At 36.2% G+C, this 17,117-nt stretch overlaps 1 protein-coding gene across 1 annotated transcript in view; it reads right to left on the reverse strand.

Moving 5' to 3' along the window:
* Window positions 1-1,346: 1,346 nt before the first annotated feature.
* LOC125054236 (PAN2-PAN3 deadenylation complex catalytic subunit PAN2) overlaps window positions 1,347-17,117 on the reverse strand; it is a 44,444-nt gene continuing 28,673 nt past the window's right edge. Inside the window, exons 20-23 of the mRNA XM_047656003.1 lie at window positions 12,174-12,291; window positions 5,028-5,188; window positions 4,276-4,425; window positions 1,347-1,884 (exon numbers count right to left, since the gene is read on the reverse strand). Of these exons, the coding sequence (XP_047511959.1) occupies window positions 4,305-4,425; window positions 5,028-5,188; window positions 12,174-12,291 (400 nt within the window). The 3' untranslated portion in view covers window positions 1,347-1,884; window positions 4,276-4,304. The remainder of the gene's footprint in view (window positions 1,885-4,275; window positions 4,426-5,027; window positions 5,189-12,173; window positions 12,292-17,117) is intronic.

Consider the following 17,117-nt stretch of genomic DNA (forward strand, 5'->3'; position numbering starts at 1 on the left):
GCGTTCAAGTATTACGTAACGCAATTTTTGGAGATTATTGACCCCCCCCCCATGTAACGCGCCGTAACATTTTATAGTAAAACGTTTCGTGACCACCCAGTGACTCTTTATACCTAAAAATTACCATTATGTGGTGTAAGGTACTGGAAAATCGCAAATAATATTAACAATAACGCGTAATTCAATCCCCGCCTTGCATCGTAACGTTTTACAAAAGGACCCCCCCCCCTCCAAATTTGTTACGTAATACTTGAACGCTCCCTAATTACAAACACACATATTTATATAAAGATGTATCAACATATATACAACTTAGAACTAAAAATTTCATAGCTTGTTCGCTAATTAAAACTTTTTTTTTGTTTTGACTTAAAAATGAACCATTGCATTGGGCCAAACGAGCATTGCGGAACACAATTTTTCTTTCAATTATTAAAAAAATATTTATTACAGTCTTCATATCTCTGTGTGAACACAATGTGATAGAAAAAAAAAACAAATTATTATTAGGTTTTTATAGTCACTTCTATATGAAAGGAATCTAAAATGGCGACATTACGGAGTAGCGACTATACCGGAAGACGAAAAGTAAAATTTATGTAAAGCGACACACAAATTGATGACAATCTTTGTGTGTTTGGGGTTTTAGAATACCTCCATGTTACGATATCTTATCTTTAGTAACACGTATTTGTTAAATAGCTATTGTAAAACATGATTTGTAACCATGTAACCATTTTTAGGGGTATAACGGTACAACGGTATTTATAAAAAGGACTAATTTAAAAAAAAGTGCGCGCGTACAAAGTACATATGTCAGAAGTGAAACTTCTTTGGCAAAATAATTTTTAAGTCTTGTTCATCTAAAACTTTAGATTTCCGAGACTTAGAGGGAGGGAAAAAGGAAGATATGTTAGGAATTTAATTGTCATTAAAATATTAAGTGTCGAAAATTAATACAAATAATAAATTTATTTTTTCGATAATAAAATTCTTCTTCTAAATAAAAGTCTTTAATACCCATTTTTCATAAATTCTCTTTACAAAATTTTTATTTTAAAAATAGAATTTCTATTACGTAATTCGCCCTTCTCACTCTCTCTAAATCGGTCTCAATCGCTCTTTCCCTTTTCTTCGACAAAAACGCTGCACATGTTCGTGACGTATCCGTAAAAAAGTTTACCCTCATGCGCCTAAAGAAGTTTCACTTCAACAACTATTTTAATATTAATAAAATGATTCATTCGATGTGTGTTTTTTTTGCAAAATATCATAACGTAACGTGTATAACAAAAATATTGGAAAATGAAAAAAAAAAACAGAAATATATGATGCAGTCTATTTTTATAAGGATTTTTATAGTAATTCTTGGTAATTTTTTAACACATTTTACGTAATTTCTTACGCCATTTTAGATTAATTTTCATCAGTAAATCGGCCTTTAAGTACATTATAAAGAAATGTAAGCTAGCTTTTCTATAATTGTGCCTACTATGGAACTTTGCACCTAAAAAAATATCTACGCTACTTAACCTACTTATAAAATATTGGAGTGTATTAAAAATACCGATTCGGACCAACGATTAAATACTGTTGTACTTACGTGGTATATACGAACCCAAGGCATGACAATTCAATTTCGTTAAGGCATTTAGGGTTTTTATATCCAAATTACGAGTCGTTAATCCCACGAGCCGTATGTTTGAGGTTTTCTATCAATAACGATATTTTACAATTACGATTTAAAAATATGTTCTCGCGGAATTGGATATAAAAACCGTTTAATCGTTAAAATATTCTTCGATAAAATACAGTTTTGAATTGAATGTAAAAAGTATTGGAAATCATCGCATAAATTTAACGTCTTCCTCGTGTGGACCGTTGCTAAAAAAAACAATTTATATTATTACTAGCTGCTCCTGCGAACTTCGTTTCGCTTAAATAAAACTGGTGTTAAGGTTTTTCCATTATTTTTCTCAGAGTTCAAGAGATAAATTTAAAAAAATACTCGAATATTGCACTTATTTTGCCATTCATTTTTAAACCTTTTTATGAATAAACATTATTCTTATTCGTGTATTATTTTTTTAAATAATACCTTCCTAGGTGAAATATAATTCTTTTACTTTTTAAATGGTATGGTATTTATTTTAAACAGAAGTACTCGACCGGTAAAATTTACTCCGTGAAAATAGGACTTACATATGCAAATGAACAGTGAAGAGAACTTACCAATACGCAAATGAACAGTAAGAGAACTTACCGATAAGCAAGTGAACAGTTAAGAGAACTAACCAATAAGCAAATGAACAGTTAAGAGAACTTACCGATAAGCAAGTGAACAGTTAAGAGAACTTACCAATAAGCAAATGAACAGTTAAGAGAACTTACCGATAAGCAAGTGAACAGTTAAGAGAACTAACCAATAAGCAAATGAACAGTTAAGAGAACTTACCGATAAGCAAGTGAACAGTTAAGAGAACTTACCAATAAGCAAGTGAACAGTTAAGAGAACTAACCAATAAGCAAATGAACAGTTAAGAGATCTTACCGATAAGCAAGTGAACAGTTAAGAGAACTTACCGATAAGCAAGTGAACAGTTAAGAGAACTTACCAATAAGCAAATGAACAGTTAAGAGATCTTACCGATAAGCAAGTGAACAGTTAAGAGAACTTACCAATAAGCAAATGAACAGCTAAGAGAACTTACCAATAAGCAAGTGAACAGTTAAGAGAACTTACCAATAAGCAAATTAACAGCTAAGAGAACTTACCAATAAGCAAATGAACAGTTAAGAGATCTTACCGATAAGCAAGTGAACAGTTAAGAGAACTTACCGATAAGCAAGTGAACAGCTAAGAGAACTTACCAATAAGCAAGTGAACAGTTAAGAGAACTTACCAATAAGCAAATTAACAGTTAAGAGAACTTACCAATAAGCAAATTAACAGTTAAGAGAACTTATGAATGAGCAAATGAACAGTTAAGAGAACTTACCAATACGCAAATGAACAGTAAGAGAACTTACCAAGAAGTAAGTGAACAGTTAAGAGAACTAACCAATAAGCAAATGAACAGTTAAGAGAACTTACAGATAAGCAAGTGAACAGTTAAGAGAACTTACCAATAAGCAAATTAACAGTTAAGAGAACTTATGAATGAGCAAATGAACAGTTAAGAGAACTTACCAATACGCAAATGAACAGTAAGAGAACTTACCAAGAAGTAAGTGAACAGTTAAGAGAACTAACCAATAAGCAAATGAACAGTTAAGAGATCTTACCGATAAGCAAGTGAACAGTTAATAGAACTTACCAATAATTAAATTAACTGTTAAGAGAACTTATGAATGAGCAAATGAACAGTTAAGAGAACTTACCAATACGCAAATGAACAGTAAGAGAACTTACCAAGAAGTAAGTGAACAGTTAAGAGAACTAACCAATAAGCAAATGAACAGTTAAGAGAACTTACAGATAAGCAAGTGAACAGTTAAGAGAACTTACCAATAAGCAAATGAACAGTTAAGAGATCTTACCGATAAGCAAATGAACAGTTAAGAGAACTTACCAATAAGCAAATGAACAGCTAAGAGAACTTACCAATAAGCAAGTGAACAGTTAAGAGAACTAACCAATAAGCAAATGAACAGTTAAGAGATCTTACCGATAAGCAAGTGAACAGTTAAGAGAACTTACCAATAAGCAAATGAACAGCTAAGAGAACTTACCAATAAGCAAGTGAACAGTTAAGAGAACTTACCAATAAGCAAATTAACAGTTAAGAGAACTTACCAATAAGCAAATTAACAGTTAAGAGAACTTATGAATGAGCAAATGAACAGTTAAGAGAACTTACCAATACGCAAATGAACAGTAAGAGAACTTACCAAGAAGTAAGTGAACAGTTAAGAGAACTAACCAATAAGCAAATGAACAGTTAAGAGAACTTACAGATAAGCAAGTGAACAGTTAAGAGAACTTACCAATAAGCAAGTGAACAGTTAAGAGAACTTACCAATAAGCAAGTGAACAGCTAAGAGAACTTACCAATAAGCAAGTGAACAGTTAAGAGAACTTACAGATAAGCAAATGAACAGTTAAGAGAACTTACAGATAAGCAAGTGAACAGTTAAGAGAACTTACCAATAAGCAAGTGAACAGTTAAGAGAACTTACCAATAAGCAAGTGAACAGTTAATAGAACTTACCAATAATTAAATTAACTGTTAAGAGAACTTACCAATAAGCAAGTGAACAGTTAATAGAACTTACCAATAAGCAAACGGACCGTAACAGCTACGCTAGGAGACACTAGCGACATCTTTAGCGTGCAGTGCTCTGGGACTAGTGTAAAAGAGTACGCAAGGTGATTTCCACCAAGGACTGAATTGGGAGACCTCCTCTTCATTCACAGACACAATCCTGAAATGTTAATGGGTTTTGTATGACTTAATTATATTTAATGTTTTCATATTATCAAGAATATACCAACTGTAATGACGTAAGAGTGTGGTCAAGATATGAAAACTAATTTAAAATTATACTTTTATGAGAAAAAATAAGAAATATGTTATTACATAAGTAATTCTTTTAGTACAGGGCGCAAACGAGCGGGAGGCTCACCAGATGGCAAGAGATATGAAAACACAATGCCAAAGGCTTAGCGAGTGCGTTGCCAGCCTTTAAAAATTTTTTACGCTCTTTTCTTGAAGGGCGCTAAGTCAAATTTTATTTAATGAACACTCTCAATGACAGAGGGCTCGCGAGCGTGTTGTTGGCCTTTTAAAAATCGTACGCTCTTTTCTTGAAAGACAAGTCGAATCGGTTCGGCAATACATCAGCGAAAATTAATGAATGAAATCAATAACAATATTTTATGTCAGGTTCAAGAAGCTAAGCTAGCAGCAGACTACTACAGATTTCTAATTACCTCTATAACTAGAACAATAACCTTCCTGCACTTTTGAAGGGTAAGCCTGCAGTTTCAATTGCAATTATTATCAATCCGTTCAGTATGCACTAACCCCAAATCATTATAAAGGTACCAATGCGCGTCTTCCTTATCAGCGATCCTGATATACGCCACGAGGTTCCTGGGACTGTCTTCGACGCACACAACGGCCGCTGTCAGCGCATATTCCGCTTCGGATTTTGGCTTCTTTTTGTGCTTGTCTACCTGTTCCGCCTGAAAGGAGAAATCATGATGTCCTTTTAAGACGTTTTGCTGAAAATCCCGAACTCATTTTTTTGACCTCGAGCAAACAATTTTTTCCATACATTGGAATGATGGAGAACTTAACAATTTTATTTATAATTATATTTTTAACAATTTTACTGATCTTGTTGTGAATTTATACACATTCGAATGTTTAATTGACCGGACTAAAAATTACGGTTTTTTTATTCATATTTTTATTACTCTAAGAGGTGCCTTAACTCGTTGGTTATCGTCGTGGTTGGTTATAGTCGCATGTTGGTTTTTGCAGATAAAATTTAGAAAATTCTGCAGATTTTAAACCTCAATATTTAAAAATCATTTAATCATATAGGTAACACATTGTACACTTATGACTTGTCAGTAAAGAAATACATATTAATGCTTCTAATTTTACATTTAGTGCCAGTTCTCAAATCAAGGGCGTAGAACGGAAGAGAAGAACTGGCGATCATCTCTCCGCCACTCTTTTTAATCGCCGGTTTTTTTTTACACAACGTTTAAAAAAAACCTCGGGAATAAATACGGGCGACAATATTAAATATTTATAGAAAGCATTGATCTGTATTTCTATTTCTATATTTTGCTAAATACTGAAAGAATCTACTTGGTTTCACAATAAATTATTGATTAAAAAACTGACTGATTTTTTTCATTTTATTTTGAAAATAATTTAGGGCCAAAAAAATTCCGTTCCTCACAGTGAACATTTTGTCTAGATGCTGTGAAAATAACGTAATTTTGCTGGTGTTCGGGCTGCTGCCAAAACACTTTAATGATATTTAAATAAAAGATTGCTTTGCTCTTAAAAACTAATTTAATGAGTGATCGCGGAGATGGTTGAAGATACACTGATGTATATAGAAAATCGTCGCGCGCAGGCGGCGATCTAACTATATGTACTTATGCTATTTTACAAGGTGTTCGGTTACTTTCCGAACATGCTCCCGGGCGGGAGAAAAAAACCAAAATGCTTAAAATTATACACAATAATGAGAAAAAAAAAATTTACTGATAAAAAAAATGAGTGTTTATGTTACACGACACTATCTTCGATTATCGAGAATGCCGTTCGCGCACTAACACTTTCACTTTGATTGTGAACCACTGATTTTATTTCACTAATGTCACTGCGTTGCGCGCCCAGTGAGAGCACCAGACGCCGCCGACGCCGACACCTCCTCCAGGCGACGACGAGCGCCGCGCACGCGCACGCGGCGACCAGGCTGTAGATGATGGAGTATTGATGTATGTCGTGGCTCGACAGCTCAGGCATTTCATCCATGTTGCTCTTCATGCTCTTTATTTGGGATTCCAAGCTATCTATAGAGCTGTTCAGTTTATCGATATCTGTATCGTCTTCTTTGAAGTAAGGCATTGTTATATTGATAATGTGGTTGATTTCTGGAACATCTGGTGTAAGGATGTTCGGTGCCGTTTGTATAGTATTGAATTGTTGCCCGCTTGCCAGTAATGTGAAATCCTTGCCTTTAATTTGACACTTATCATGCAGAGTTATTATTCCAGATTTCTTTATTTCGCGACTGTGTACTGTATTGTCACATATGATCCGCAAATTGTATGTATCGCAACTGAAGTACAGATACTGCAGAGGATTGTTTAGTTTTATCCACTGGTTGCGGCAGGTTGTGGTAGCTACTTTGCAACTGTCATTGATGTGATTAAAAACACAAAACTTCTCGTCAGTGCTTAGATGATAAATTGGGCTCTTTAATTCACACAAGTAATGTCCCTCGTGTAATATGCATCCTTGTAACTCGTCGATTGATAATATGATGTAGGCGTCCTTGTTTAGATTTAATGATACGTATTGTGATAAGGCGACTATTTCAGTCATTAATTTGCCAAATTGATGTGGTATGGGTATTATCTGATACAGCTGGTATATGTCCCTGCTCACTAGAGGAAATTGTATTTCAAAGATAAGGTATTGTGTAGTGATTCTCGTTTTTATTTTTAAAAGTTTGTATATTTTGTATAAGTCAATTTGTATGTTGTCGATCGGTATGCTTAAATCCTTTGATAACTGTCCTGATATCACATTCAGTTCACTCTGTAGTTGCTTGGGAGTCAACAGGTGGGCGTTCAGTTGGCCTTGATATACGTCAGTGATGGTGTCCAAGAGGGTATTTTGAATGCTTTTTAGATTCTGAAGTAAGTTCATAGCCGACATTGCTGACATAATAAAATCCTCGACTTCCGACATGCTCTGTATTTGCTTATTTAAATCGTTTGTTGCCTTATCGAGAGAGTTTAACCGACTATTTATAATGTTATACTGCCTTTCCATCGATGCTTCTGTTCTTTTTAACAAGTTAAATTCTGACTCTACTATAGAAGTTTGGTTACGCCATAGATTTACTAAGTGTTGTTGATTATTTCTAATCAGTTCAATGTCCTCAGTGTATTTATCTGCAAAATGCTGATCTAGCACACCAAACAATGTGTTCGCAAGGTAGCCTACGCCGTTGATAAGACCGCGACGCTGTCTGGAGTGCTCGGTAAAATGCTGTGTCAATAAAAGTTGATTGTTATATTGTAATTCTGAGTAGTCGTGATTCATTTGTAGTAAAATCATATGGCATTGTTGATTATTCTCGATGTTAGTACATAGTTTGTCCAAGTGATTTGATAATTTTTTGTATGCTAGTTCACCTTGCCAGTACGGGGCCATATCGTGGTACACAACTAAGGTCCATTTGTCTCTGATAAGTTGCATCTTTGTTATGGGGTCGAAATACAACGATTGGCTGGCGCTCATCTCAGTAATATTATACTCCGATCTAGACGTAGACATAATGCTCATGAATGAAAGAAGCGCTATCGCCATTGATATAAAGTCGAATTTCTTCTTAACTGGTCGTGTCTTCTTTCCGGCTGATGACTGACCTTTACATGATTCATTAGTTTGCTTGCTTGATGCTTTTTTCCTGTTTTGTTCTTGCTTGCTTTCAGACGCCATTACGCATGATCTCAAATATTTTTTGGTGGCACTGTATCCTCTTATGATCCAGTACTTCTTTCTTAAACATGTCACAGTAAGTCTTGGCCCACCATGATAAGTTAGTTCATGTGCTTCTGCTATCAGTAAGGTCGTGAGACGCCCTTCGTGGGGTATGATTGCTGGATGCTTCATCTCAGGATCTATGTTTGCTTTTGATAATCTTCCGCCAACTCTAAGGATTCCTGACTTGTCCAGGTGCGGTGTCGAAGGTAATAATTTGCTTTTACTTTGCACACGTTTATGTTCGCGATAATGCTCTATATCGCTTGCGAATGCGGATCTTTGCTCATTGATAATGATCAACCGACTTGCATTTTGTAGCTCGTGCGGCGTTAAATAGATAGGTTCCTCTAGTGAGTTCCTCCATACTATTTTTTGAAGATTTTGATCGGTTTCATATATCAAGATTTTCCGAAACATTTTTTCTATGTCGGCGACGAAGCCGACTTTATATTGTCTCCATGATAAAATTAGTGATTGCAAGTCTTTTTGTAAATTCGGACCTTTGTACATTAAATCATTAAGACTGAACCCAGACGACGTCTTTGCTAACCCACTGTAAACATAGCGTAGGAATTTGCTCGCGTCAGCACGCTGCACGCCGTGGTGCGGGAGATAACATTCCGGGGAAGCCCTTTTGTTATATATGTATATACAAGGTGTCATATGACCTAAGTCTAGATATTCCTGCATAAATTGTTTGTAACTTGTTGCCAAATTAGGATCCTTTGCTAGTTTCTTTTCGATGTTTCGATATTGAGCTATTGCTATGTGTTTAGACTCTCCTAGTTTCTCTTCAAAATTTTCTGTCATTGGTAACCTGACCTGGTACCGTCCGTCTTCGAGTCTTTTTGTTGTTTGCTTGTAAAAGTCAATACAATGTTGATCATCTGTGGACATTGAATACTCCTCCGTTATACCCTCGATCTCCCAAAATTGTTTCAGGTCTTCGAAGTTGCTGAGTACAACGTTGCAGTGAAATGATTGGGGCATGTTTCCGCAGAGAATCCAGCCAAGGCGCGTTTGTTGTGCTATTGGTTGTGATTGATGTTCGCCCTTGACTATCCCGTTTAAGATTATAGATGCGTAGACATCCGCTCCGAATAGTAGATCGATTGGTCTGCTCATATTATAATTAGGGTCCGCTAATATTATGTTATCTAAATACGGAAGAAACGGTCTATCGAAGCTGTGATTCGGCAAGCTTTTGATTAAGTTGTTTATAATTAAAACTTCGGTTTCGAATGAGTAATCATCGTTGACAGACGCGCACTTGATAGTGAGCATGCCTTTGCAATTATTCTGCTTTTGACCGACTCCATAGATAGAGCCGTTGAATTTTTGCCGTTGTAAACCTAATGATTGAGCAGCCTTTTCCGAAATTAATGATATCTGGGATCCTTGGTCAATCAGGACCCTCATTATTTGCTGTGAACCATCGATTGCCGTGATTTTGACTTCTGCGGTCGCTAAGAGAACTTCGGTTGCCTTTCCCACGGCTGCATGGGGCGTAGTTGCTGCGTTGCTATTTGGTTGAACGTGAGACTTCGAAGTACTTGCGGTTGATATGGTTGGTTTTTGCTTGTTAAAGGCGTCATGTAACAGGCTGTTATGATTTTCATTACACGTACGACATCGTTTTATTGAATAACATTTATTATTTTTATGAGAATACAAACAGTTTGCACAGAGTTGTAACTTTTGCACGGTTTTAAGTTTCAATTCGCACGGCAATTGCAAGAAATTATTGCATTGGAATATACCGTGTGCCTGGGAACATAATGGACATATGATACCCGTAGATACGTGAAGCGCTTTCATGATGGGACGCGATGGGAAAGTTTTGTTTGATGGTTGGTGTTCAAAATGCTGTTTTCGATTTTGATAATAAGTTTGTTGAGTCCCTTGATTTGTCTTTTGAGTCGAAAAGTCTTGTTTTCTACGAGACGATTCTATGGTAGTGAATTTCAATTCTAAGAAGTCGATAAACTCTCGTAAAATAGGCAATTCCCGGGGATTTTTAACTGATTCAATGTAATCTGCATGGGTCTCTGTGTCGAGTTTTTGTGATAAGATATGAACTATGATGGGGTCCCAGGTGCTTATGTTGACACCTAGGTTCTTTATAGCATTAAGTACCTCGACTGCTGTGTCATGCATCCTCTTGATCTGGATCAATGACTGCTGCTGCATGGTTGGGAGACTGAACAGAATATTCATGTGTGATGTGAATATTAATCTTTGATTATTATATCTGTTATTTAGAATTTCCCAACATATAGAGTAGTTTTCGGAACTGATTTGTAGGTGACGAAGTAAATTTTCAGCTTCACCTTTTACCTTGCTCTTCAAAAACTGCATTTTTTGTGCATTTGATAAGGACGGGTTGCGGTCGATTGTTTCTAGGAAAAGGTCCTTGAATGAGGTCCAGTGCTGGTAGTTACCCGTAAAAACTGGAATATCCATTTTGGGCGTAGAATACTCGCGATGTGCAACGGACCATAATTTGCTGTTGATTGATTTGATGTACTCGTTGTATGTTCGTTCATGCTTAGAAAATATGCTTTGATATACCTCATCCTCACCTTCTTGGTACATGTCGACCTCCCAGTGAAGAGAGTCTATAGTTGACCAGCGCTGCTGTATTGATTTTAGGGTATATTCAAACTCCCATTTTTCGGACATGCTACTTAAATCTATGTTGCTGACTGTTCTCTCGAATGCTTTGAAGTTTGATATCTGCTTTCTAAGGAGCTCCCGAAGTTTTCCGTTGGATTTCGGGGGTTCTGCTTGCTGTACTGATTCATATGTAGACGATGTTTGCTGTTGACTAGGCTGATAACCTTGATTATGCTGTGCTGCTGCGTCTGGAGTCACAATGGTTGCTGCTGGCTTATTAGCTGACAGTGGAGAGGCTGCCCGATCCCTTACACCAGAAATAGATGCCTTTTCTAATATAGGCTGTTGGACAGAACCTCTTGCTTGTATCTGCTTGATTAATTCCTTTGTAGATTCATACAAAGTTGTTGCCAATTGATATTCGGAATTGATAATGTACGGATGCTGTTTGATTTCATCGTAGGTACACAACTGTATGTGATTTTGTTGAAAGTCAGACCACAGGTCTTCCAGATTAGCTAACTTACGCCTAGCATAGTCCGGTTGCGACTTTCTTTCCGCGGGGTCTTTTTTAATATTTCTTTGTAACGACTCGAGAGCCTCAAAGGTTGTTTTTTGTTTTTCAATAAGACTATCGAGATACATACTGGATTAAGCAGTAATATGGAAAGATCTCACTTGATATGCTGTTACTGTTGTGCTGTTGCTCGAACCCGCGCGGTGCTGTCGATGCTGTATGCTGCTGCTGTATGCTGCTGCGTAGCAAGCCTGCCTGGCTCGCTCACAGGTAATGATGCTGTTGTGTGGTTAGCCTGCCTGGCCACCTCACGAATGCTGATGCTGATGTTATCCCTGGTAGCAAGCCTGCTAGCTTGCCGAACCAGAACTGATGTATGCTGTGATGTATGCTGTGTGGGAGCTGTTTCAGCTCACCGCACTTGATGATTTAATGTAATGGTGCTAGCACTTCGTACACACGAAACTTTCACGAAAACTCGCGTTCCAGGTCCCGCCTGTACGGAGGCTCGAAGGACCAAAAATGTTCGGGCTGCTGCCAAAACACTTTAATGATATTTAAATAAAAGATTGCTTTGCTCTTAAAAACTAATTTAATGAGTGATCGCGGAGATGGTTGAAGATACACTGATGTATATAGAAAATCGTCGCGCGCAGGCGGCGATCTAACTATATGTACTTATGCTATTTTACAAGGTGTTCGGTTACTTTCCGAACAGCTGGCAAGCACACATTGACTGAATTGTTAGACGTGTATTGCTCTACGAACCGTAATAACGTCGAAAAGAACCATACCTTATCACTAATAGTGATGTCCCCATCGGACTGGAGACGAATATGCAGCTGGTGTGGAATCACACAGCTCACATCTTGCGAGTCACTCTTCACTGGATTACTCTGGGACGGGCTCGGCCTGGAATATACAGTATAAACTCTATATAACGACACTGAAGGGACTTTGTATTTTATGTCGTTATAGAGAGTTGTCGTTAAATGAAGAGAAGAAAAATCTTTCTTTTCAGACTAGTGTTAGTATATACATAAAAACAACACGTATTTGAAGGCTATTGCGTTGTCTGTTATTTTTGTACTGTACCAGTAGTTCGGTTCTATATTCTTACTTATTTAATTCTTATCTTGCGATATTGAGGCTTCTTCGTGATAAAGCACATGCAAGCATGCGCAATTTGTAAAAAAATACGGATTTCTTGGAACGTTCGGTACGTATAACGTGTACCGACAGTCGAGTTTATTTCTCGCTAAAACGACAAAACAACATACAGCTCAGTTTTAACTAATTTCGGCAACAAAGTACTTTTTATTATTTAATTGTTGTTGTTATTGAGAATGGGTGTAATGCTATGTAGTATCATTGTATGGAAGACAAGCTAAACCAACCAAAGCCAATTGATTTCGACGCTTTAGGGAGTTCGTCGTTAAATTGAGGGACATTATATAGAGTTTACACTGTATTTCATTTAAACTCAAAAATTGTATAATGAATGTATGTTATACAACGAAAAGTAGTATAGAAAATCATCAGTTAGTTTGTTTGTTCGGATTAATACCTGCAGCTGAGTTTCATCATCGGGCATCGAGACAGAATACAAAATTCCACCCGTCGACGTCCGTCGTTCCAAGCGTAAAATATTATGATCTACTACTAGGCACTTGCTTACTAAATCAAGACTATACTTTTTTCAAGTATAAATTAATTAATTACTTCGCCAACGAACTCCACTTAAAAATAGATATCTTAAAACTAAAATGGAAGGCCATGTTAGAAGATCAGAGTAACAAAAAAAAATTGCTCAATTCAAAACATGTTTTCATAATTTTGTGCTGTAAAAGAGTCTATAGAGAACTGAAAAATATACAAAGTAGTGGGCAAATATGGCTTTCTAAAATTCCTTTTAAAACAAACACCTAATCGCCGAAAAAGTATTAAACAAAAATTTAATGAATTACTGGGCCGGTAAGCAAAAATCTAAATAAACTTCTTGTAAAAATTGTTTCCTGTATGATCTTTCGCAGCTTAAGTACAATTAGAAGTGGTGGTGCACGTCGTGTCGTACACAAACACAGTGCACGTCGGATTCATAAAATCATTTTCTTAAGTCGGTTAAAATGGTTGGACCATTTTAAAAAAAAAGGGTGCGTGTACCTTTTAAGTGCGTAAAGGCCGATTTACATTATCTTAGTGTTTAGGAGAGTGCTTTAGGATAGTACGTTAGTTGAAACATGTAAACGCTACTTGCTTTAGTAAACGCTACGCTAAAGAACTTGCCTTTCAAGTTGTACTAAAGCACTCTCCTAAACACTAAGATAATGTAAATCGGCTTTAAGAAGTTATTCTTCTTTGGCATTATTAAAAATAGTTTTTGATTGCATGCAAATAATTAATTACAATTAAATAATCAAAAACCGGAAAATGAGTCATAATAGTCAATAAAGTTCAGTTTACATTTGAAAAATTAAATAAATAAATATTTATTATTATTCTAATTACGATTTCGTCAGCCCGGACTCCCAAAAAAAACCAATAGTTAGCTAGGTATTTATTATATTTAAACTTATAATTAAATTACAAAATTACATCCGTTATCGATGCTAGATATATACGGAGTGGCAAACATATTTTATTTAATTAAAATGTTAAATCGCGGTAAACACTGTGTCAGCAGAGTAATTCCTTGAAGCCGGCACGTTGACCATACACGTGCCGCGATGTCAGCGATCTTCTTTAGGGTACCGTATGTAATTCCTCCACCCTCAGAACAGCAACTATTTGAGCACTTTGAGGGAAAATGTTGCTGGTACTCCAGGTTTTTCAGAATCAGGAACAGCATACATAGGGTTGCTTCTTGGTTCTTCTTCTGGTGTAGTAGGGTTCTTTCGCAGGTATCGTCGAAGAATATAGGCAAGGAAAATTATAACTATACCAGATACAAGTGCATAGAGGGGCAACGTTGTATGGTACAGTGAAGAATCAAAGTGGGCAAGACGTATGGGATTCTGTAGCATAATTCTGTTTTCCAGATGATGTAAGTTATCGAGATTTAAAGAATTTAGAGTTATATGTGGAATCTCGTTATTTTGAACTTCAGTGAAATTACTTCGTATCTCGGTGATCTTCAGCGGCTGTCCCTTGACTTCATCTTCGCTATTGGTTATCTTAAAGGTATCTGTTCGTAATGAACATTCATGGGGAATTGTTGCTAAGTAGCTGCCAGATAAGGATACATATTCCTGCCGTTCACATTGAAGTTCGACATTCGTAGGCTTTGGGAAGACAATAGTATAGTGTCGATCATCCAGTTGTTCCATAGCTTGTCTTGTAATGGAGACTTCAGTGGGGCTACATGATTTATCTAAAGATTGATGAATGATAATAGTCTGGATACAATCTGCGTGTTCTTGTGGCTGGTAATAATTTGTGCTTTTCTCACAGAGAAGGTATTCGCCGACTTTCGGGCATTCGGTTTGCAAATACATGAAATATTTCCCATTGGTTGCTATGAAAGGATGTATAGGTATAAAGGTCTGTTGGAATTTATTAGGAACAATGGCAAGCCTAAATAGGTCGTAACTATCTTTAGATATTATAGGAATTTTAAAAATTATAACAATTCTCTTACCTATGAAATAACTACCTGGTTTTATAAGATTATAATATTCTCTCAAATCAATATCTAAGATTTCATTATTACTATATATTTCTCTTAATCTACCTATCATGTATTCTAAGTTATCTATGCTTATCATACTATGATGCGTGCTCGCTGCACGTATAAATCCTAAAATATTCTCTATCCTGATTAGCTCTAAATATAAATCATCTGTATTTTCAGTAATAATAGCTAAAAATTAAGTCAAGTTTTAACTCTGCTGCCTTCGTCATTGTCATTTTCAGTATTAGTCGGTACCTGTAACAATTTTGATGACTTTGGTACACGTTTCAAGCGAGATTTAGCAACAGGTCCCTTTTTCTTTGAAGTGTAAATGTGTATGGGTAGATCTGCAAGAACTGTGTCGTGAGTGTATCGTGGTGCTAACTTTTGTCTACTTGCTAAGGGGTTCTTAATAAAAACCTGCTGATCGGGTACATATTCAGTTTCTGGCTCACGATTTTTATTTCTATTAGTCATTAAATTCGTACGGTCAATAGTTGTAGCTTCGCTAATCATTTCATATACTGTCTTCATTTGGTCTCTATGAGTTATAATATATTGTTGCATAAGGTGTTCAGCTAAATTAAGATCTAAAGGGTCTCTAGGATCAAAATGACCTCTTATGATATCGTGTGGTCTACATTTGGTGAAACTATGTACTGAACTGTTATAAGCTAGGATTGCATAAGGTATTTGATTTATTGTGGGTTCATCTTTATTTTTCAGGCAAAGGATACGAAGGTGTTCTAGTAAGGAAAAATGGAATCTTTCAATAATTCCGTTGTCATTAGGCGAATGAGCTAGTGTTCTATGATGATTAATTTTATGAAGTCTAACAAATTCTGCGAAAAGTTGATTAGTGAACTCAGTCCCGTTATCTGTCACAATAGTCAAAGGTAGTCCATGATGAGTACTGAAATGTAATAGACCTTGAATGATACTTATAGCTGTACCATCTCGTAAGTGATATGCTTGGCCGTATTTTGAAAAAGAATCTACAAAGGTAAGATATTTTTCAGCTTGCGCTGTGAATAGGTCCATATGAACTATCTCAAAAGGCTTTGTTGCAGGTGGTACTATGTTAAACTGTGGTCTAATTGGATTTCTGTCATATTTAGTTTGTCCGCAAATTGTACATTCATTTATGTATTTAGTGATTTCTTCCCTCATTTTAGGCCAGTAATAACGACGTGATAAGGCTAAATAACATTCATTGATACCTCTATGGTTAGTTTTACCTTCATGATAGTGTTTAATTATTTCTTGCTGCCGTAAATACTCCTTAACATCTTCTAACTCGGTTTTTACTAAAACCAGATGCATAGAGTTACATTTAAAGTTATTTTGTAAGATTGGGATTATCGAATACATACCTAATGGTGGAGTTATTTTAATAGCAGTCTTTATTTTAGGATTGACAAATTCTTTTATTGCATTTATGACGTCTTGTTCTAATGAAGACTCTGAAACTTGAATATGTGTACGCGTATGGGTATCAAAAGGTTTAGTAACATTCGGTCTTCTTTTAATGTCACCTACTATAGTCAAACAAACCTGTCTATGGAATTTGTTAAGTGGTTCATCTGAGATGGGTATTTCGAGGATAGGATTTTCAGCGGATGTGTGTGCTGTTACCGTAGTAGATCCTGGTGGTTCTGGTCTTACTGACACATCTATACCACATTCTTTAAGGAGTGATTCTATTTCCTCATTATTAATTTGTACACGGGATAAAGCGTCAGCGTTGGTATTGTATTTTCCTTTTTTGTAAATCACTGTATAGTCAAACTCACTCAATTTAAGTCGCCATCGCGTCAGTCTCGAGTTCGGTTCCTTCAAATTCATAATCCACTGGAGTGGTTTATGGTCTGTAATAATTTTGAATTTCCTACCAAACAAATAGGGTCTAAAATACTTAGTTGCCCAAACTATTGCCAAAAGTTCTTTTTCGATAGTACTGTAATTCAATTCACTGTCACTCAATGTTCTAGAAGCATAACAGATCGGTTTGTCAGAGCCTACTGTGCCTTGTGAAAGTACTGCTCCTAAAGCTACGTTGGAGGCGTCT

This window comes from Pieris napi, chromosome 11, assembly GCF_905475465.1.
Source record: "Pieris napi chromosome 11, ilPieNapi1.2, whole genome shotgun sequence".
Taxonomy (NCBI): Eukaryota; Metazoa; Arthropoda; class Insecta; order Lepidoptera; family Pieridae; genus Pieris; species Pieris napi.